The sequence below is a fragment of the Gobio gobio genome, assembly GCF_949357685.1.
Source record: "Gobio gobio genome assembly, chromosome: 12".
NCBI classification, from domain to species: Eukaryota; Metazoa; Chordata; class Actinopteri; order Cypriniformes; family Gobionidae; genus Gobio; species Gobio gobio.
Genome location: NC_137105.1, coordinates 21,344,832 through 21,367,941, shown reverse-complemented (window position 1 = coordinate 21,367,941; position 23,110 = coordinate 21,344,832). Strand labels below are relative to the sequence as shown.

At 37.5% G+C, this 23,110-nt stretch overlaps 1 protein-coding gene across 2 annotated transcripts in view; it reads right to left on the bottom strand.

Annotated features, from left to right (window-relative positions):
• Positions 1-10,879, bottom strand: part of ryr3 (ryanodine receptor 3) — a 182,059-nt gene extending 171,180 nt beyond the window's left edge. For both annotated transcript variants that reach the window (XM_079831521.1, XM_079831520.1), the window contains exon 1: positions 10,748-10,879. In XM_079831521.1, the coding sequence (XP_079687647.1) occupies positions 10,748-10,795 (48 nt within the window). In that variant the 5' untranslated portion in view covers positions 10,796-10,879. The remainder of the gene's footprint in view (positions 1-10,747) is intronic.
• Positions 10,880-23,110: the final 12,231 nt, after the last annotated feature.

Here is a 23,110-nt window from a genome sequence, read left to right as displayed (position 1 = left end):
TGTTTGGATAATTCCTCTAAAGCAATGGTGTTGTGCTCTTGAGTAAGCTGTCAGCTCCAGGGGCCCCAAGGCCGCCTCACTGCTATGAGGCCCGTGTGTCAGACAAGCAAAAGCTATGCCACATATGTGCTGACTTTGCTGAGACAAGAATTCTTGTGTAATCCTGATATAGCTAATTGCCTGAAGTGGATTTTATAACAGTTAACAAGCTCAACCTATACACCAGTATGACGGAATCCTGTCAGATAAATTATACACTAAACATGCTTTACAAATGTTGGTACAGTAAACACCCACGCAAACACTTTTAAGCTTGAGCACTTGTGTTGTCCTTTAGCACAGATGGCTTGTTCCCTTTGGGATAAACCAAGAGGGCACAATAAGAGCAGTGGCATCAGTCTGGGTTTAATTAATCTGAAGGAAGCTCAATGAGCTGAGGCTGCCACATGAAGCTTATAGACCGCAGACGACTCACTCATCAGTCGCCTTATACAAAAACCACAGGGTCGCACACACACACACACACACACGCACACACCGACACAATTCCATTCACATACTGCGGATTTCAGCCATGCCCCAAAGCTCTGAGATATACCTTTTACCAGGGCGCCCTCATTACTCATAGTCGCCGAAGCTATCTACACTCAGCAAAATCTCGGTGATGGTGGAATAGTGAGAGCAGATAAGCGCAAAACGCTTTAAAATCTCCACCTCAATTGCTGATCAAAGATACACACACTACGAGCTGTCAAAACAGTCTGGTGTTCTGCAAATGCACTAGTGTAAATTAAAGGTTATCTCTGGGAGGTGTTTCCTAAAACAACACTTATTTGAAGAGGAACTCGTGGAGGAACATCTGTGCTACATTGTGAATCAACTTGTAATGTGACATATTAAATTTGATAATATATTTCTTAAATAGTTGTGGGGTTAGTGAAAAAAAAACTATGTTCATGTGTATTGCTTAATTTTAGTGCCATTGTCCTTTTAGTGTTACCTTGATGGTGTTTTTATCTTTGTGTAGTGTTCTATATATATATATATATATATATATATATATATATATATATATATATATATATATATATATATATATATATATATATATATATAAGTGCTGTCAAACGATTAAAATATTTAATCGCGATTAATCGCATTAATGCCATAGTTAACTCACAATTAATCACAATTAATCGCACATTTTTATTTATTCTAAATGTCCCTTGATTTCTTTTTGTCCCATTATTTTTTCTTATTTTAATGCTCTTATCAACATAGAAAAGTGGATCGGCTTGCTTTGTTCAAATGTTTGTTTTATTGAAAACAACATTGGCATACTGTAGTGTTCGATTTCACACCAACATTCTCACTTGAAGCAGTCATTCACACTTGGAGCAAATAATCGCTCACACAATGTAACACTGTCCATCAATAAAAGGGTGAAAAAAAATACTTTGTTGCACAAACAGCCCCTTCAGGGCTCCAGAGTGCGACTAAATGGTCGCATTTTGCGACTAAAATTTGAGAGTGTGCGACTGAATTTGACATCCAGTAGCACATGTGCGACCAGTAAATTTGCCTGCTGTCGGTACTGGAGAAATTAAGAAAATACACTTACTAATTATAATTGATAGACGTTATGTCTGGCAAATTCTATCTTTGCCAGCCGTTTCTATATGAGAGAATATTAAACCATTTGTCCGTGATGCATTTTTGCCATTCGCAATCCAGAAGAGAGAGAAAGCGAGCTCTCTCACGTGGAGCTACAGCGAACTCAACACCACAGTCAGCTTAATGAGTGAGGATGGCCAAGAGAACTACACAGAAGTTTAGCTTAAACTTTAGGGATGTGCTGTGATATTAATCTAATTTTATTTTCGATTTTGGCTTCCAAGAATTATAAAAAGATGATATGAGGTAAAACTATTCCTATAGCCGTGTTCGTCGAGCTCATCCTTCCCTTCACAGCCGCTGTCATTTCTCCTTAAACCTAAACTAAACGTCAGAATCAGTGATTGTTGTAAACTGCAGTCTCTACTGTTGCTAAACTGCGGGATGTGTTTGATAATAAAGAGCTATTAAATGCACAATAATCCGCGCAAGAGACGCTGTTTCCAACTTCAAGGCGGCTTATGTGTGTGTGCTGCGAAATGGACCGACTTGCACTTAATATTTTAGGCTTTGTGTGCGCGTCTAAACCATCAAATAAACAACAAATAGCCGGTGTCAAATTGACCGGATTGGAGAGTAGTTATTTTAACAGTTTATATCTTAAATGGGCGTAAATAGTTTGGAGAAATAGGAGAATATGATATTATTAGTTCTACATTCGATCGGTCTTAAAGGGGCAGCGTCTAATAAACCTGCTGATGATTGAGCCATTCATTCGAATCGAACAAAAGGCAAATAGAAAATATTCACATCTCTTGAATTAATAACTTTAGCTTTTATAAGCATTAATCTATCAATTTATACAGTGAAAACTATGCAGTGTTATTTTACATTTCATTACTTTATTAGATTTCTTTGTAGGTTTGTTCTTTACAGTAATATTAATGTTAGCAGACCTTCCGAATGCCTGCACACTGGTCCATTTACACATAGATGTTTTATATTTTTGTTCAAACTTTGCGGTTTCTTTTGCTATATATATTTTACTTTTCAGATTATAAAGCCATGTTAATTATGTTCTTAATTATGTTTTTTTTTTTTTTTTATTAAAAAAAAAAAAAGTATAATAAAAAGAACTGGTAAGAATACTGTTAAAGTACCGGATCGATAAGCAGTATCGGTAAGAGTAGTAATACCATTAAAACCTTAACGATACCCATCCCTATTAGTAATACAGTGGAAATTAGTAGATTTGGTTTGCATGTTGATTTATGGTGTGCGCCCCTAAAATTTCTGGTTGTGCCCCTAAAATTTTCAGTTGGGGGCCACTGTGCTCCTAGTGAAAAAAGTTAGTCTGGAGCCCTGCCCTTCAACAGCCCTTTCTAAGGGATCAAAACAGGGTGATACAAAATAAAATTACAAAGTGCACATGCAAGGTAAACTAGGACTCCGCCTATAGTGCAGTTAAACCAGGGGTCGCCAACTAGCGGACTCCGGTCCAAATCCGGACCGCGAAGCCTTTTGACGTAGGCTAATGAAACAGTTAACGTTGCAATGCTCACTGTTGCGTTCAGACCCAGACGCGCGGTCAAGCATGCAGAATCACACCGGACGCGAATGACGCGACATGCACGCCGCTTAATTCGCGCCGCAGAATGTCTATTTGCGTCTTTGCATTGACTTAAATCACTCGCGCAAAACGCTTCATTCGCGTCCGGTGTGAATGCACCATCAGAGCAGAAAGCAGCGCTCAAGACAAGCACTTTTAGTTGAAGACCCCTGAGTTAAACCATGGCATAATACGTTTCTCATTTCGGCGTCTCACGCTTGCCATCCACGTCTACTCTTTTAATGGCCCAAACAAGTGTGGGCAGCCGCAGCGTGCCTGATGTTTTGTTTCCGGTCTAGCTACATCCGGAGTGGTGTTGTAGTTTTTCTAACGTTACTAGTTGCTGCAACAGCATGTGAAAAAACTACAAAGTTTGTTAGACCAAAAAGAACGTTAATCTCGCGATAAAAAAATTGACGCCGTTAAAATAGGTTTGCGTTAACGTCGTTAATAACGCGTTTAACTGACAGCACTAATATATATATATATATATATATATATATATATATATATATATATATATATATATATATATATATATATATATATATATATATATATATATATATATATATATATATTAGTAAACACAAGTTAGTAAACACAAATACTTAAAGCAGTTTATATTAAACTTCAAAGTGCACTTTTGAGCTATTAAAACAGTCCATTACAACACATTAAAACCAATTAATAAGGACAAATTAATTTTAAGCTACAATTATTTTAGCTGTTTTTTAACAGTTCATTGTTCTTCTGACCTATGTTTAATTTTTTTTGTATTAAAGGGGTACTTCACCGGTAGTAAAAATGGGCTTTCAATAAAACACAAAATTAAATTTGTGCTACCTGACTAGAAAAAAAAAAACAGAGTAAAAGACTTGTTTTCCTTTTTGCCAAATAGATAAGAAAACTTCTACACCCATAATGCACTGGGCATGTTGCCGTCCAAGGCCACTCCCACCAGTTTGCTTACCAAATAAAGGTCAAATAAAAAGCCTTGCTTTAGTAGGAAATACTTCTTAGCAAACTTTTAGTCATAATGGTGTCAACTTGTATTGTTCGTTGGTGTAATAATTCAAATAGTAAACCCTTAACAGGAGTTATTTTAGCTTTCCAGTGAAGGACCCAGTGCATTGTAGGCAGCAGCTTAAAGGGGTACTTCAGCGCTCGGAAGATGAATGTGTATTTAAACTGGGTCATTTATGTAGTAGAAATGTGAAATTATTTTTGAATTTGGTGCCTTCTAGACTGAGAAAAAAATGAAAATGTATTTTTGTCTCATGTGGATGAACGACAACAACTCCAAGAATGCACTTGCTTCAAGAAGCCACTGCCAAAGCGACGGCCATTGGTTATCACCGTTTTTTTACAGTCTATGGTTATCACTTGCCCACCATGACACCGCCCCCACCGTCGTTTTGATTTTCATAGTAATAAAATAATTTTGTTCAGTTAGAGAATAGACACTGCAATTAAAAACTGAATGTGTCTTTTCAATAAAGTGTGAGTGAGCCGAACAAAAGTCACGGCACAAACGCAGCAGGAGTCAGATTTCATTCATAACGAGAGCGAAGAGCTGAGCAGAGCTGAGGTAAGCGCAGCAGTCATTCACGACTCGTGTCCAGTCTGGCGCGTTATCAGATCATGCCTATGGAAGCTTAACTTTCATAGGAATTCATTGAAAAGTTGAAACACTCCCTTTGCTCCGTGCGCATTTACATTCTGTGAGTGAGATCCCACCCCTATGGGCGGGTTGATAACATGCGGAACTAGCTCCTACTACTGGCTGTAGTCTCTAGCCTCCGGCCAAAAAAATCCTCCGATGACGCAAAATGACGATATTTGCGCCATCGGAGGATTTTTTCCAGAAATAAAATGCATAATACTCTCGTTTCAGGGGGACATGAGGGGGGAAAGTACGATAATTAGAATATACTACAGAGTTTCTACTGATACAAAGCTTAATGCTAATCGCTGAAGTAACCCTTTAAAGGGTTAGTTCACCCAAAAATGAAAATTAGCCCATGATTTACTCACCCTCAAGCCATCCTAAGTATCCTGCATCCTGCAGGGCTCGACATTAATGCTTGTGCGCTTGTCCGGGACAAGTGGATTTTTGAAGGGGCAAGTGAAAAATAATTTTACTTGCCCGACGGACAAGTATCCTGAGTAAAATGTCAAAACAAAAAATAACTAGGGAATCACCAAAGTGCAATATTGATTCTGCATTCAGTGTAAGTAGAGATCGATAGTGGATAATAATATAAAACAAACTGACAAGGTTGAGCTGTTGAGGCTCGCGCAGCCTCTCGAGGAGAAAATCGAAAACAAATGAGCGCCTCTCATACAAAGAAACTCAGTTAACACATACCGTTAAAATGGTGTAGTTATTATATTTATAACATATGATACAGTTAAGCAACATCACACTAACGAGAGTGTTGTTTTCCTGAATACCATCACGACACTGATTTCATATGCCAGTTCCATAAACAATTAATTAACATTAAGTCACTTACATTTTAGATGCAATATGAACTGTTTTTTTCCATTTCAGCAGCGAAAATAGTTCAAAACAAATAATCACAGCAGAACCGCATCTCACAGCAACAGCATGTTACTGAATGATTCAGCGTTTCAATTAATCGGTTGAATCAAAGATTCAATGACCGCCAAATTCCTGAATGAATCAGCCGTTTCACCGAATCGACTCAATGACTTGCTCATGAAGACGGCCACATGCTGCCACCCACTGGTGGTTTAGTTTCATCTTTCCAACATTTATTATTATTTGTATGCAGTTGTAATTTTTCAGTGTAAATGATTTAATTTGATTGGTAACAGCCTATAGTGTCTTATTCTAATTTAATTTATGGATCAAATTTAAGAATATAAAAGGAAAGCTGAAGCATATCCTATATTTAATAGATATCCTATATTTAATAGATTATGGGAAAATGCCCTTTATAAAAAGGTAAAAAACATCACAAATATGCATATTTAAATATGTCAAAACTGATTGAACACTGGTGAGAATATTGCTTCAGAATAGATTATATTTACAAAAAAATCCGGACAAGCACATTTTTTACTCAGACAAGTGAATGACAGATTTAAGCGTGTGAACAGGCTTAATGTCGAGCCCTGATATGACATTCTTCTCTCAGACGAACACAATAAGAGTTATATTAAAAAATGTCCTGGCTCTTCCAAGCTTTATAATGGCACTGAATGTTGCTCTGTTTTTGAAGTCCATAAAAGTACATCTATATCCATCATAACTGCTCCACACAGCTCAGGGGGGTTAATAAAGGCTTTCTGAAGCGAAGCGATGCGTTTGTGTAAGGAAAATAACCATATTTAAAACTATATAAAGCAAAATTTCTAACTTCCAGCAGACCGTCTTCTGTATTTAACTTACGGAAAAAGTGTAACGCCTCTCGCAGTTCAAAATGCTTGCGCTATGTCTGACGACACTGCACACCAGTTACACTTATGCTCGTCAGACGCAGCGTAAGCATTTCGAACTGTGTGAGACGTTACACTTTTTCCGCAAGTTGAATACAGAAGACAGAAGAGCCAGGACATTTTTTAATATAACTCTGATTGTATTCGGCTGAAAGAAGAATGTCATATACACCTAGGATGGCTTGAGAGTGAGTAAATCATGGGCTAATTTTCATTTTTGGGTGAACCAACCCTTCAAAGAATCATAAATATGGAGAGAACGCTGCAACGGGAACCTCCATGTTTGTAGTCAACGTTTCAAACTGAATGACCATGAACACAGTGTTTTAGGCCAAACAGAGGGGGAAACCTGATAGAAACTACAATTCCACCTCCCGGAAGCAAAACGCTGTCGCCTACAGGTAAGAAAGCTGTTGCCATAGTGTTCCCTTTTTCCATAATGCTGTTTAAAGAGATGATACAATTTTTTGTGATAAACCTACTCTTACAATAGCTGCTCTAACCCTCTGTCGATCCAACTGTCCATGGGCAGGGATACAAAAATGCGGAAGTATAATCTGTAGTTTTCACAAAAGCCCTCTGAAGCTGTCAAAAGACTGCCGGATGATGCATTTTGCGTCCTCCACCAGACATTTGCTGACCAATTAACATAAATGTATGAATTAATACTTAAGTCCTCCAAGGCCATTGTTACTGTAGTTGCAGAAAGTGGATGTGGAGTAATATGCGGATATTGTCAAATGCACACTTTAGCTGATATAGCCATCATTATAAAAAGATATTCGACCACTCCATGCCACGATTGACCAATCAGAATCAAGTATTCCAGTGCGCCGTGCAATAAGGTGATGATATGTTATACTAATCCAGGTTTGCAGTCCTCTTTGCAGTATTTTTTTAATATCTTAGCACATGTTGTGGTAGTTGTTGACTTTAAAATACGATACTGTGCAAATAAAAACAGTGTTGAAACATCAGTGGCCTGGCTTGTTAAACTAGCTGATGCAATGACCTATGGAGATGGAGCCTGAGAACAGTGTGCGTATGTGCGGTGGAAGTATTAACTTTTAAGAGTCTAAATTTAAACCATGGAATGCAGAAGGCTTCCAGAACAACATAAACTCCAAATAAGCCCAGTGCTACTGTACTGGCGAACTCTACATCTGGATTTATATAAATGTGCCCAAACAACAACAACAACAACAACACTTATAGTAATAATGTTATCCCTTAAGCAATTAATCTCCACTTATTTATTATTATCTTGACTGTGTGCTGCCAACTATTGATGTCCTTCAGAGTAAATTCCCTTGTAAACTATTTGCTACCAAAAAAGAAACTAAAGAGAACGAATAACATCCTGATGCATATAAAATGACCAGCAATGGGGTGTGAAAACCATGCAACTGCTATTCTGTTCGCAGCCAACGAACAGCAAAGACAGAATTGGGGCACCTTTCACAGACGTCTAGAGTGCATTAATGTCCGCTATTTAGTGAGATTGTAACCTTCACTGCCAGAGTTCTCACCTTAACGCTTTACCAGGGAAGTGAGATGTCACACACCTGTCTCATGCAAGAGGCTATAGCAGACTGCAATAAATTGGGGAGATTGATTTGATCGATGTTGCATATGCAAATTAAAAGATGAGAAAATATCAACAATGCTAACACAAATGTATCAAGACCATAACTCAATGCAAAATATTTTACACACTTTAGATTAAAATTCTACCTAGGGCCCCTAACAGTTTTTCATATATGTATGCAAAAATGTATAGCCTATATTATTTAAAGCACTGTGTCCTAACCTAAACTGTGACTTGCCTTAATACTCCTAATTTAATATTTCATGTCACAGTCAATCTGAATGCTGTGTCACTGCAGCATTCCCATTCAGGAACATTACCAAAGCCACATCAGAAACTCTGATTTCAACAAATAGCAATTGGCAAGTACTCTCAAAATACCCTTTTGTCCATGTCAACCAAGTTTTGTGAAGTTTGGACATTTGGACATTGTTCTCACAAAATAATACCCAGCCAATTAGTCACTGTGGGCTAAAGCCAGTGTTGAGTGTAACTAGTTACTAAGTAATTAGTTACTGTAACTGAATTACTTTTCCCTTGAAAAAGTAAAGCAAGGGATTACTCTTCTGTTTTGTGTAATTTAATGAGTTACTTCACAAGTAATTGAACTAAATACTGTGTATAGACTGTAGAACAATTATATATAATACAATAGTGAAATTAACATCAACATTTAAAGTCTAACTTTTAAATGCGTGTTTTTATTCATCCTTCTCACATTTGTAATACTTTGGTCAATTAATAAGAATAATTGATGTAGTTTTATATTAAGTATTTGAATGAATTAAAAGAGCCATTTCATGTCTATCATTGAATCGCTTAATTCAAGGTTGATATAGGATTTGGAAAGTAATTAGTAATAAGTAATTAAATACTTTTTGGAGAGGGTAATTTGTACAGTAATCTAATTACACTATTGAAGATGTAATTAGCAACTAGTAATTAATTACTTTTTTAGAGTAACTTACCGAACACTGGCTAAAGCTAACCCTCCCAAAAAGTATCAGCCGATATCTGCTAAATAAATGAAGTTCTTTCTTATGTCAGAAGCAGCTGTAGGCGTTAAGTATTTTTATTATTTGTGCCGATCAGACGAACAGAATGAGATTTCCAAGTAGGGGACTCTTTTTTTGTTGCAGAAATGGAAAACCATATGTCAGTTGGATTTAGGGACGCAAGGCTTAGCCTTGTGAATGATTATCACAATGCCTGGTACAATGCCTTATCTAGACACCTTATATGAATATACCACATTTCATAATGATCAGCAGTTCACAGTTAAAGATATTAGCTGCTAAAATTGAAAAGTAGATTTTTCAGAATATTCAAAACTGCTGTAAAATAATGTACTATCCACTGTTCATTTACACTAAACAACACAATTTATACTATGGCAAGAGTGTATTAGAAAGGCAGTGTCATCTCAAATCAAACTCTTCAAATGAAAATGCTATTCGCACTATACTGCAAAATGGCGTAGAATAGTGAATACAGTAGAATACAGTACACAAAATGGGACACACATTCAGTACTTGCAGTAGTTTGAGGGATTTGTGACTATCCCACCAAGTTTGGGATATTTGCGACTTAAAGTCTATTTTGCCCAAACAGTTTTAGTGCAGAAACAGAAGAAAATTATGAGTGTATATGAGCGTATGTAACAACCTTTTAGCAGTCCTCAATACACCTCTACTCAACCTCCTCTTCATTTTCATATCTAACTAACTTACTAACAAAGTGTGACAGTAATTCACACCACGGTGTCCTATCCTATCCTATCGTTTACACAGGTAACTGCCATGCGCCATGGCATCTCTATGTAACCTATCTGCGTCGAACCACAGAAATAGAAAGTCCTAAAGAAGGTGAGGGGATCGTATCAAATGTAATCGCATGCGGGAGAACACACAAACAGAGCACTTCTCCATGGAGTGAAAAAATACTGCAGAATTAAGCTCGACAACCAGTGCACGAGCGCCAACTGGATTTATTTTGTAATCGCGCGCTCAGGAACTCCTCTGTAGCGTTCTAGACAATTACAACACAGCAAAACACAATATGTAGTTCGTCTTAGACAAGACATGCACATCTCATTCTCGCTAAAATGAATGTGGCATAAACATCATTTGTCCTTGCACCTGCCTGATGCTCATTGAAATCCCATTCACGCGCGTTGACTACAGGTGCGTCGCGAGAGCAAACTCGCACCTGACTCAAGTTCCAAAAAAGAATAATACTTTAAATAGCTACTAATATGACACCTTGCTATTATATATGGGTAAGGACGGAAAATAAATCCATATGACCACCGAGAAAAGCCCAACAGCGTTGCTTAAAACCCTGAGTACAAGCCAACATTTTTGATGTCTCAGCATTACAGCGTCTTTATCGTAATTAATCATCAAGAATGCGCAAAGAGAAAAAAACAATATTGCATTTGCAAAATAAAGAACGGTGTTTTTACTTACAGTTCGTAAGAACTGAACCTCATCTTCCCCTTCACCACCTTCGGCCATGGCTGTAGAAGAGCCTGCCTAGACTCCGAAAGCCACCACTGACAGCAGGCAGCGGAGCGGTGCTTCTCCTGTCCTGCCGATATTAGCATAATGCTCCATCCACAGCCATATAGGGGAGAGCGGGCAAGCCCACTGCCGCTGCTGTCACTCAGTGTCACGAGCGCTCTCGCTCTCAATGCCAGTGGAACACCATCACGAGGAGGACGATCGCATCTGCATCACCTGCGATGTTCCAATGAAACGGAAAATATGAAGGGTTAAGTCAGCATGCAAAAATACTCTCCATACTGCAATATTAAACGCCTCTCACAAGCAGGTGAATGTGAGAAGGAATGATGCTGTAAAAGGTTTTTGTTTTGTTTTTTTGCCGCGCGGGACGGTGTTGCACACACACACTAAATAAATAATTGCATTATCGGCTACTTTGATAAAGATTAGGCTACCTAGAATATCTATGCCGATACGAACATGAAGAAAAGAATGTTAAGCCTATTTAGTGTAGCCTATACAAGCATTCAAGCACTTTGATAGCTGAAAATTATTCATTTTCAATTTTAGAGGCACTTAATTGTGACAATTATTTTACACAACATAGGCTCAACGCATTAATAAAAACAGTGCAGGATAAAAAAAAAGAAGTAGAGAAAAAAAGAAGAAAAACTATATTAATGTGTCAGAAATAAAACAATAAGGTTTATATTGAAATATAAAAAATAAAATTTAATAAAAGTTCAATTTTCAATTTCAAAGTTATTGAATATATTATTACACAACATAAAAATGTGACGGGTAAAACAAAAAAAATTGAACACTAGTAACCTAAATAAAATAAAATATCCACCTATATAGGCCTAATACAAGTTTATTCAGTCAACTCTTAAAATAAAAAAAGTTGAAATTGAATAAATTGACATTCAAAAATACATTATGCATCTTAAATATGAGAAATGTGAAAGTGAATAACATAGCATTTTATTATATATTGTGTGCTGATTTTATGTGAATGCTTGCCTATGACAGACAGGGCATAATGTCATGTATTTTACACGCGTCACATTCGCGGTCGTAAAGGTACTTGGTACTAGTCTCTAGCTTAAATTTTGGGGTAACAGCTCCATCTGGCGGCAAACTCTGAACTGCAGTCGGACACAGCGTAGCTTGTTATTAGCCAACAGCCTGTCGTGGTACGCTATCATTCATTTGTCTCCAAACACACACATTTTTAAATATTATACTTTTTTTTACCTTTGCCTGCCCAATTAAAAACTCTCCCATCTGTATTATTCCTGCTTGTTTTTATTATTTTTTTACAGAATACTTTGACATTGACCTCAGATCCTGGATTGGGATGAATCAGTGTTGATAGGAGAGTTTTCTGGCAATCACAGCCAAAGGGGCAATACAGGAAAGACTCATGGGACAGACTACAGTTCGGATGAATACCAGTTGAGAAGTAACCAGGGGATGATGGTAAGAATTCAAGTTATCATTCCAGATTACAAAGAGAAATGGATTTTAACATGAGCATTGATTATGGATTTCATAAAGAAACTTTATAACTTTTACGTTAACCTTTGTTGACACAAGTGCTTGTTAAATTAATGCAGATAGTCCATCTGTAGTCAAAACTAAAATCAGTGTAAAGTTACCTGAAATGTCAAAAAAAACATTTGACAGGTCTGAGAAGTTTTTTTTTATTCACCCCTGGTCCATCCTTGGGCATAAAAGCATGCCTTTATCGTTCAGAATGTTGTATGAAAATTCTCCACTATTACTGACATTATATCATCCGTTCAAAAGTTTGGGTTTGGTAAAACTTGTAATGTTTTTGAAAAAAATCTCTTATGCTCACAAAGGCTGCATTTATTTGATCAAAATACAGTAATATTGTGAAATATTATGATTTAATATTTACTCTGATTTGTGATTGACAAACTGCATTTTCAATTTTCATTGTCACACGATCCTTCAGAAATCACTCTTAATATGCTGATTTGGTGCTCAAGAGACAGTATTATCAACAGTTATACATTTTTTTCAGACTTCTTTAATGCGTAGAAAGTTTAAACAACATTTATTTGAAACTCATTTTTCTTTTTTAGAAAGACTGTCATAATGGTTAACACTCTAATAAGGAAGCGGACTGTCATGGAGGGCACCAGTGCTGTTTTTCAGCTTTACAAAACAATCAGAGAGAAAAACAAGATAAGTTTCTCCCAGTTATTAACGGTCCGTGCTCCATAATGAAGGGAAGGGCAGCTCTTAAAGGCAAAGCTTTGATTAGTTCTGGCATGAAGGAGGTGGGGCCGTAGAAGACTGAGCGTGAGGGTCTTGATAAGACAAATGAAGTCAGAAGTAAGGTGCTTTTTGAGGATCTGTTGGATCTACATGCGGATTGCAAAGCCGAGGCTATAATGGGAAATCAACAGGGGAACAAGAATTCAGACTTGGTAAGTGACCATCGGAGGGGAGTGGATCTGTGTTGCACCAGCAGCCGGGAGCACAAGCTCATAATTTCTCCTAAAAGCCTGAGAAAATCCTCCAGAGGGCGGAAAGAGAAGAAATTGTGGGTGATGAGCTCACAAGATGTGAAAAGGAGGATACCCGTGAGCACTACTGAACCACTCTCACACAAAGTTGTGAAAAATGAAAAGGGGCAATGCGGGCATGAATGTCCCAGGACGCTGGCTGAATTGAAAAATAAAGCAATCGCTAAGGATTCAAGGAGTTTTGAGGAAGATCTGTCCAGTGAGCTCTCCGAGTATGATAATGGATTTGAAATTGACTCAGATGAGACACAAAATCTACATGGCCGGATGGAGACTACTAAGCATAGTTCTCAAGAGGAGTCTCAAACAACAGACATGATTCAACTGTACCGGTGTGGGAATGAAGGTATGGACCAGCAGGAAGCAACGTCCAGAGTGAGAGACAAAATAGTCGAAGTGGAGAACGTTATTCACCAGGTTTTTTGCACTAGTTTAGACTGTTTGAGAGGTAGCACTCATGCCTCAACCGCAGGTGGGTTTTTGCATAAGGACAGTCACATAACCACCCAGCACATGGAGAGTTTCCCTTCAGAGCTCTGCAAAGAACTTAAGCAAACAAACATAACATTAGATGCTGTCGCTGCAATTTCAACAAGTCTGGACACTGTATCCACACCATTATCCCGTCTATCCGCACAAACCTCCAGGCCCCTGCCGCAATACCGTATTCTGCCGCTACCTGAAGGGGATGCAGAAGACTACGGTGGCACAGAAAGAAGTACCTCTAATGGATCTGTATCAACAGTCATTGAGCAAGGTTGGACCCCATCCACGACAACAACTATCCCCACCTCTTCATCTCTAGGTGTGTGACCTCTCTGTCCCCAGGAATACAACACTTCCTGATTTTGTTCTTCTGTCTCTCACTTTTTTCATCTACGATAAAAACCTTTTCATGAAATGCATGATATTTAGTAATGGCCTGTGATTCATTTCTAAGCGAATGTCAGTGAATCTTTATTTAGCTAAGTGTTTTCAACAGTGATAATTATCAAGTCACCTTTATTTATATAGCGCTTTTTACAATGGCGATTGTTTCAAAGCAGTTTCACAGTGTTAAACAGTAAAATAAATGCAATAGAATTTTATTCGGCTGTACAGCCGCTCTGGAGAAAACGGTGATGTCATCCAGCTCATTTCAATTATCATATAGTGACAATGCAGGCAGATAAGAAATTTAGTTGAAAATTTATTTGAATATTTATTTGAAAATTTAGTGTCCCCAACTGAGCAATCCAAGCCAAAGGCAACAGAGGCAAGGAACCAAAACTACATCAGGTGGCATAATGGAGAAAAATAAACCTTGGGAGAAACCAGGCTCAGTCGGGGTGCCAGTTCTCCTCTGGCCAATGAACAAACAGTATATGATTATGATTCTGGCAACATTACAGGTCAGAAGTCATATTAGATCGGAATATTTGAAAGATCGGAGTCATCTCGCTGGAGACGGGTTTATTGAGGATGTCGTGACGATGAGGCATTTATTAGATAGGAATATTCGAAGGATCGGAGTCATCATGATATCATATAACATTTACATTTTTTATTTTATTCACATTAACATTATTTAAATTAATATTTGGATACTTTTTTCGGCCTCTTTAGACATTCTGTTGACTATAAGTAACTTTGCACCTACATGTCAACTAACACTCATTAGAGTATTAGTTGAGTATTAGTAGACTGTTTGGGGTAGGGTTAGAGTTAGTAAAGGGGTTAGGGTTAAATAAGTTGACATGTAGTTGCGAAGTTACTTATAGTCAGTAGAATGTCTAAATGGGACCATCAAAATAAAGTGTTACCTAATATTTTACAATTATTATTATTACTTAGCCTGGATGCCAGCCAAATTTAGCCCCGCACACAATTTGAGTTTGGGAAATTCGGTCTGGACTTGATCCATTGTGGAGCAACTAAGAAGTTGTTCGGACCAATGAAATTGGCAGGGCGGGGTTTATACGATGATGGAGAGATGATAAACAGTAACGTAGGCATTCACGCCACCAAAGAGTGCTTGAGTTGAATTCGTTCTAATCCTAAACGGAGAACTTGTTCGTATATGCATTCACCTTTACTATTTCTCTCAAAAATGATGATCGTGTTGGTAAGTACGCTGTGTATCCTTAAATGCTTTTTTACAACACGGGCAAAGATCGTTTACACTCATTTTCTTCTACTTCTTCCAGCGCGCTCCGTTGCTCTGATTGGTTGTAGGTCTATCCAATTGAGGTCTTTCCTGGTACGGTTGAAACACGCCCCATAATCACAGCCCAATGGAGCAGTATCAGACTCATATTCTGACTAGAATTGAGTAAGACGACGTCAGGCTAATTATTACTGCTTTTACTGTACCTTTTAATCAAATAAATGCAACCTTGGTGAGATTAAATGAATTAAAATATCTTATCAACCCTAAACTTTTGAATAGTAGAATGTATATATAGAGTCTATACACACCCACACTGCCTTTATATGCACATGAACTTTAATGACATCCCATTCTTAATCGGTAGGGTTTAATATGGAGTTGGCTCACCCTTGGCAGCTATAACAGCTCCAACTCTTCTGTGATGGCTTTCCACAAGGTTTAGGAGTGTGTTTATGGGAATTTTTGACCATTCTTCTATAAGCGCATTGGTGAGGTCAGGTAATGACGTTGGACGAGAAGGCCTGACTCGTAGTCTCCGCTCTAATTCTTCCCAAAGGTGTTCTATGGGGTTGAGGTTAGGACTCTGTGCAGCCCAGTCAAGTTCCTCCACACCAAACTCGCTCATCTATGTCTTTATGGACCTTGCTTTGTGCACTGGTGCCATCCCCAATTAAATGAGCATGAAATTGTTCAAAATGTCTTGGTATGCTGAAGCATTAAGAGTTCCTTTCACTGGAACTAAGGGGCCAAGCCCAACCCCTGAAAACAACCCCACACTATAATCCCCCCTCCACCAAACTTTACACAACAGTCAGACAAGTACCGTTCTCCTGGCAACCAGACTCGTCCATCGGTTTGCCAGACAGAGCATCAGCATCACTAACAGTTGACCTTGGAATATTTAGTAACCTATCACGGTACCACGCTTGAATTCACTGAGCTCCTGAGAGCGACCCATTCTTTCACAAATGTTTGATGAAGCAGTCTGCATGCTTAGGTGCTTGATTTTATAAACTGGAGGTGATGGCCATGGAAGTGATTGGAACACCTGAATTCAATGATTTGGAGGACATATATATATATACATATATACACATACATACATACATATATATATATATATATATATATATATATATATATATATATATACACACACACACACACATTTAATCATTTAGCAGATGCTTTTATCCAAAGCGACTTAGAAATGAGGAGAGTAATAGAAGTAATCAAACCAACAATATGGGCAACAATATGCAATTGCTGTGATTAGTCCCAGTTATTGTAGCACAGTACATGTAGCAAGTTTTTTTTTCCAAATAGATATAGAATAGTAAGTGTTAGTATTAATGGATCATGTGTTGAAGAAAATATGCGTCTTCAGTAGTTTCTTGAAAATGGCTAAAGATGCAGCAGCTCGTTTGAGTTAGGCAGGTCATTCCACCAGCTTAGAACAGTCAAGGTAAAGGTCCATGAAAGTAATTTTGTGTCTCCTTGGGATGGCACCACAAGGTGCTGTTCACTTGCAGAATGCAAGCTTCTGGAGGGCAAATAGGTCTGAAGTAGTGTGTTTAGGTATAGAGCTGCAGAGCCAGTGGTTGTTCTGTAGGCAGGGAAACATCAGTGCCTTCAATTTGATGTGAGCGGCAATTGGCAACCAGTGCAATTGGTTCTCTTCGGCTCATTAAAGACAACTCATGCTGCAGAATTCTGGATCAGTTGCAGAGGTTTGACAGTACATGCTGAAAGGCCTGCCAGCAGTGGATGAAGGTCGTCGGGTCCCATGAGTCCCGTTTTCTTTTACAACACGTGGACAGCCATGTGCACCGTTTACCTGGAGAAGTGATGTTACCAGGATGCACTGTGGGACAAGCCGGTGGAGGGAGTGTGATGCTCTGGGCAAGGTTCTGCTGGGAAACCCTGCGTCTGGCTTTCAGCAGGATAATGCACCCTGCCACACTGCTCACATTGTTCCAGAATAGTTTAAGGAACATGATGAAGAGTTCAAGATGTTGCCCTGGCCTCCAAATACCCCAGATCTCAATCCAATCCAAGTTCGATCCAACAAAACAGAGCTAAAGAGGCAAGATTAAGATGTGCAGCATTATGTAATGCCTTATGCAATGCTTCTTCAGGTTCAGTATTATGTTTTGCAGGTATTTAGGTGTTTTGAAAGTAGAAACACATTGAGGAGGGATTAAGAATACAGCAGAGCATAGGCTATTACTGCAGTCTGTGATCACTGAGGTGGATAGGAATGCTAAACCTAAACCTTGTGATGGTTGTCATGATACAGATTAGCACGGGTGAGGCGCTGAAACACTGAAGACTTCCAGTCTAAAACCTTGAGGCATGCTGTGTCAACCTCAATACTTCTATATTTTGCAGATGATCATATGATTTCAGGGGCCAAAGATAGAAATTGTATGGGCCTGTAGTCAGTTAACTGGTGATGCTTGAGGTTTTTTCAGGAATGCGAACATTAAAACTCAACGTAAATGAGGCATCCTACCATGAAAGATTATAAGTGACTTTTGATCTCCCTGCTCTTGTTGAAGTAATGACCAACTTACCTTAAAAGGGAAAAGGATGAAGAATGAAGAATGAGGAAGTATCTTCTGGCTAACTTGCAGTTGTGGTTAGTCTCTCGGGAGTTTCTTTAAGTACAGATACCTGTTTGAATAGACATCTGTTAATAAGACTGTGTGATTTGTTGTGGACTTACACCTGTTCATCTATTGGCTGAAAAAAAAAACTATGTTCCATATAACTTAATCAGCTAATTCTTCAGGCTTGTGATCTATCATCTGCTATTAGAACTTCAAATAACAGGGAATTTAATAGAAGTCAACTTTAAACATTCTACCCTACTGACTGTTCGATTAAAATAGAGAAAACAAAGAGAGGCCAAGAAATGTCAATAACTCAAACACTTTAGGGCACAGAGACCAGGGATGGACAAAATTATTTCGGTTTGACTCCCTTTCAATTAAGTGGAATTTGATTTAAAATGTAATTTCAAATCAAATTGGTTAAAATAAATTCAGTACAAAACTGAAATAATTAAACTAGCATTCAGACATTTCTTATTATTAGCAAAGTTAAAAAACAGTTGTGCTGCTTAATACTTTTGTGGAAAAAAAGGTTTAAAAGAGCAGCATTTATTTGAGACAGAAATATTTTGTAACATTATAAATGCCTTCACTGTTACTTTTGATCACTTTAAAGCATCACTGCTGCATAAAATAATTAGGCGTAATTTCTTTTGAACATTAGTGTGTGTATATACACTAATTGAGAAGTGTGGTGAATAGACCATGACATGTGGATGTGCAATTAATCTTGTGTGAAATTGGTTATTTGGAATTGCTAAATGTATATGTATATTGCTTTATTTGACGTCTCATCCTTGCATTGATTTTGCAATGAAAGGCCTAAACTCCTTTGATCTTATTTAAATTCCCTTTAGCCATGTATTCAATGCATAGACCCCATAGAATACAGGATGTTAGAGAAAGCAATGTGAATGTGGCTACCTGCCGCATTCTGGTAAGACTCTCATGTATCACAGTAGCAGCAGTTTCAGCCCAACAGCTAGCTGTTAATGTTCCAATCCCTTGAGCTTTAGAGGAAATGACATCCTGAAGATGAGTCAAGCCTGCACCCTTCTCAAATGAGATTAGAGGCACACAAAACGATTTGAGTGTGACGGGGTGTGTGTGTGTGTGTGTGTGTGTGTGTGTGTGTCAGAATTAAATAGAGAATGAACCGAATTCCAACCCTAAACCCTACATTTGAACTGATGCAGCAGAATTGTAATTTCATTTCAAGGAATTCAAGGAAGCAAAATTGAAAAAGAATGAAATTCTAAATTGCATTCATTTTACTTTAATATGAAAAATACCCATAGATTATTTCCATACATACTGTATACTGTATACACTAACGTTCAAAAGAAATTAGGCCTAATTATTCTATGTAGCAGTGCTCAAAAGTGACAGTGAAGGCATTTTTAATGTTACAAAAGATTTCTCTCTCAAATAAATGCCGCTTGTTTATTACCTATTTTGTTTCCACAAAAATATTAAGCTACACAACTGTTTTAAACATTCCTAATAAGAAGAAATGTCTGAATGCTAGTTTAATCATTTCAGTTTTCTACTGAATTTCTTTTAATCAGTTCAGTGAAATTACTCCTACTGTCATTTTAAAAGTCGAATCTAAATGGTTTTGTCCATCCCTGGTCTCTGTGCCCAAAGTGTTCGAGTTATTGACATTTTTTGGCCTCTCTTTGTTTTCTCTATTTTAACTGAACAGTCAGTAAGTTAGAGTAGAATGTTTCAAGTTTATATAAGGACATTGTGTTTGTTTCCACACTACTATCTCTCTACTCTTTTAACCTACAGTATTTGTTATCTGGACAAAATAATCACTCATCTTCATCACTCACCTCAGGCTTCTGTCCACTGCTTACAAAAATAACTCACACCGTGAAGCTAATGACATTACCTCTGCATGTCTACTATAGAGTTGTCAAAGATTAATGTTTTAATCTCAGTGGATAACAACAGAATTTATGCAGCAAACGTGACCATCACATGCACAATAAACATGAATCATTGTTATTTGGTTGTCGGACACATAACAGTCAAACTAATTATAAAGTGTTGTAAAAATGTTGTAGCCAACCTGATGGAGACATTTTTCTTCGTCTGACATTGGATGTTTTCGGCCATTTTACATAAGATTACAAATTGGACGCGTTTATGTTCAGTCCGAGTGGCACAACAAACGCCAATGGAGTCACAGTACAGAGATGGACAGGGAATTTACCCGCCAAAACTACAACACGTTTGGCAAAAAATTAACACGGTAAAATTGAGAATACGTTGAAAGAGTAGAGATTTTATGTTTATTTATGTATTTAACCTCAAGAGTGATAAGTACGTTAGGCCTAGTTGTGCGGGAGAAATACGAGATAGGCTATGTCACGTTATTATCATACGCATTAGGGGAAACACATTTAATTTCAAGTTAAGTTGCATTTCTTTTTCACTAAATACGGAATCTGATTTTTATTTTATATAAATGCACAAAATCTATTATATACATTTTAATATGGAAGTATGCTTTTGTGATTTATATTGATTTATTTATTTATTTACATAGCCTATTGCAACTATCTACAATTAGTAATTTTGATGACGGGGGTATTATTTCAGTTATAATTTATGATCACATATTGTTAATAAAATTACATATGAATCTATAATATAAGCCTACATTTTATACTGTTGTAGTGTTTATTTAACTTATTACACCAATGCTACTCTACGCGACTCAAGTGTCGTCGGGTCGGTATTTGATGACGTCGCAGGGCGTTGCAAATAAGAACGAATTTTGTCAAATGTTTGCAAAATATTATCGCCTATATGTCTACATAAATGCAGATTACTTAAATGTTAAATACTTTGTAGCACAGCTAGTTGCATATTCTTTAATTTCTAATATGAAAACAATGACGATCCTTGTAACATTTCATAGAAATAACAAACGTGCCACTTCTTACAGTAGACAGTCATCTGTAACCTGTGGCTTTTTAAAATTATGTAACCGTCTGCTGCACCGCACACCCCTGTTCTCCTGCAAATTCAATGAAATCTGTCCATTGATTGTTTGTTCGTTGTTTCCTGCCCTGCAGGGGGGAGAACGGGAGAGGAGTGGATCTTTGGTCTCCTACACTCCCGCTGTTGTGAACCTCAGCTGTAGCCTATATTTAATTGATACAAGCTTCGTTGATTCTTGGACTTAGTTGTGTAGAGATTTTCCATACGTTTTCTGATTTAATATAATTTATTTTCACTTGCAGAATGTCCAGTTATTGGGATCTGCATATTTGTTTTTACTTATATTAGAATGTATTTTAAAATTAAAGGTAAATGTGAGGCAAGATAAAACTGTAGAGTCACTTTTTATGTACCTTTCAATTGCAGTACACTTCAATGTCCACTCTGTGGCAGTCTGTATTCCTGTTAGAAATGCTCACAGCAATAAGAAAAACATGGATTTTCATATATTCCAATATATGTTGACAAATACATCTTAAATTGATGTGCAACTGTGATCTTGTGTCAAACTGCATTGTAGCTATAAATATGTATGCTTTTTCACTTTACTCAGGTCTACAAAGAGAATTATAAGCTAGCTGTTGTAACTGACAAAACATTTTGGCTCATGCATCTGGCTAATGCATTGCATATTCATTATATTCTGTGCAGCAGAGTCCAAATCCAAAGCCACCTGTCTGGTGGGTTATTATGTGGATATTCAGTCATTACAAACCTTGAGTGTGAATACATTGGTTTAGTTTTGTTTGTTTTTTCACAGAGGAGAACAGGGTGCATGCAGAAGAGAAGTGGCCATTTGAGCACGGTGAAAATCTGACCTTCTGCAACTCTGTGTCCAAGCACAAACAAAGTGAAGAAGATGAAATTGTGATTGTCTCTCCTCACCATGACCTCACTGTGAGTATTAGTATTTCTTTTTGACAGACTTGCAGCAAACCATTATTGTGTATTAGTTTACACATTGATGTGTCACTATTCAGAAAATACTATAATATATATTTTCATTTGATGTAAAAAAAAAAAAAAAAAAAATTTTTAATTATATTTGTTATTATTTAAAATGTGCTAAAGAATCTCTATTTACATTGTTTTACCTTCTGGGTTGCTGTAGTTAAAACCTACCTGTGATAGTTTCCGGACTAGTCTCTACAAACAAAACCATAGGTGACAAAACAAGGATGTAGGTGGGGTTAACAGGTTAATCGTGGTGATTAATGTGACGTTATCCAGTGTGAAGTGGACAGAAGGCGATATCTAGCCTTACAGAAGCAGTCTGTCTTGACTGGACAGTTGCTCTTACTGGAGTTTTGTGTGCTCTTCTGGGTGTGGTACTGAGATGCTACTTCTTCCTCATGGATGACTGAGAGCGGGACCAGAAATCCTGTCATGTGGCAGAAAATAAGTGGGTGGAGCACTCACTGCCTGTATGCGTATCTCAGGATTTAATGTTTTGGCGTATGCGCTTTTGTTGCGAATTGTGGATTATAAGCAAGTAGACATTACAAAATCCAACATGGAAAAGAAAGAAGAGGCTAAAAAGAAAGTAAAGGCGGGATAAAGGGAGCAAACTGCATGCTGGCACTATTTGGAATGTCGTTACGGAATGGTTTTTTTCCATTTCTTCAGCTCTCCTGTAATGAGAGCCTGAGAACAGCATCTCTGGTCTTTAATGCACATTTTCCTGGCATCCATGATTCTGGAAACTTCATGTAAGGACAACATTTTACAAAAAAAATAAAGATACATTATATACAAACTCAAACTCAAATTTTAGAACAGCAGTTTTTCAAACCAGTAGAAGACAATAAATGGAACTTATACATGCTCATAATTTGTCAATGGTTGTTCAGGACAAGGGCTGGAAATTCGTGATTGGGTGAATGGACTTGGTTGACTTTGTTTTTGGTTTTAATCACCTGTGGAATTTGGTTGTTTGAATACAGTCTAAATTTGATCTCAAAGAGACTGTAAACCATACTGGAAGGAA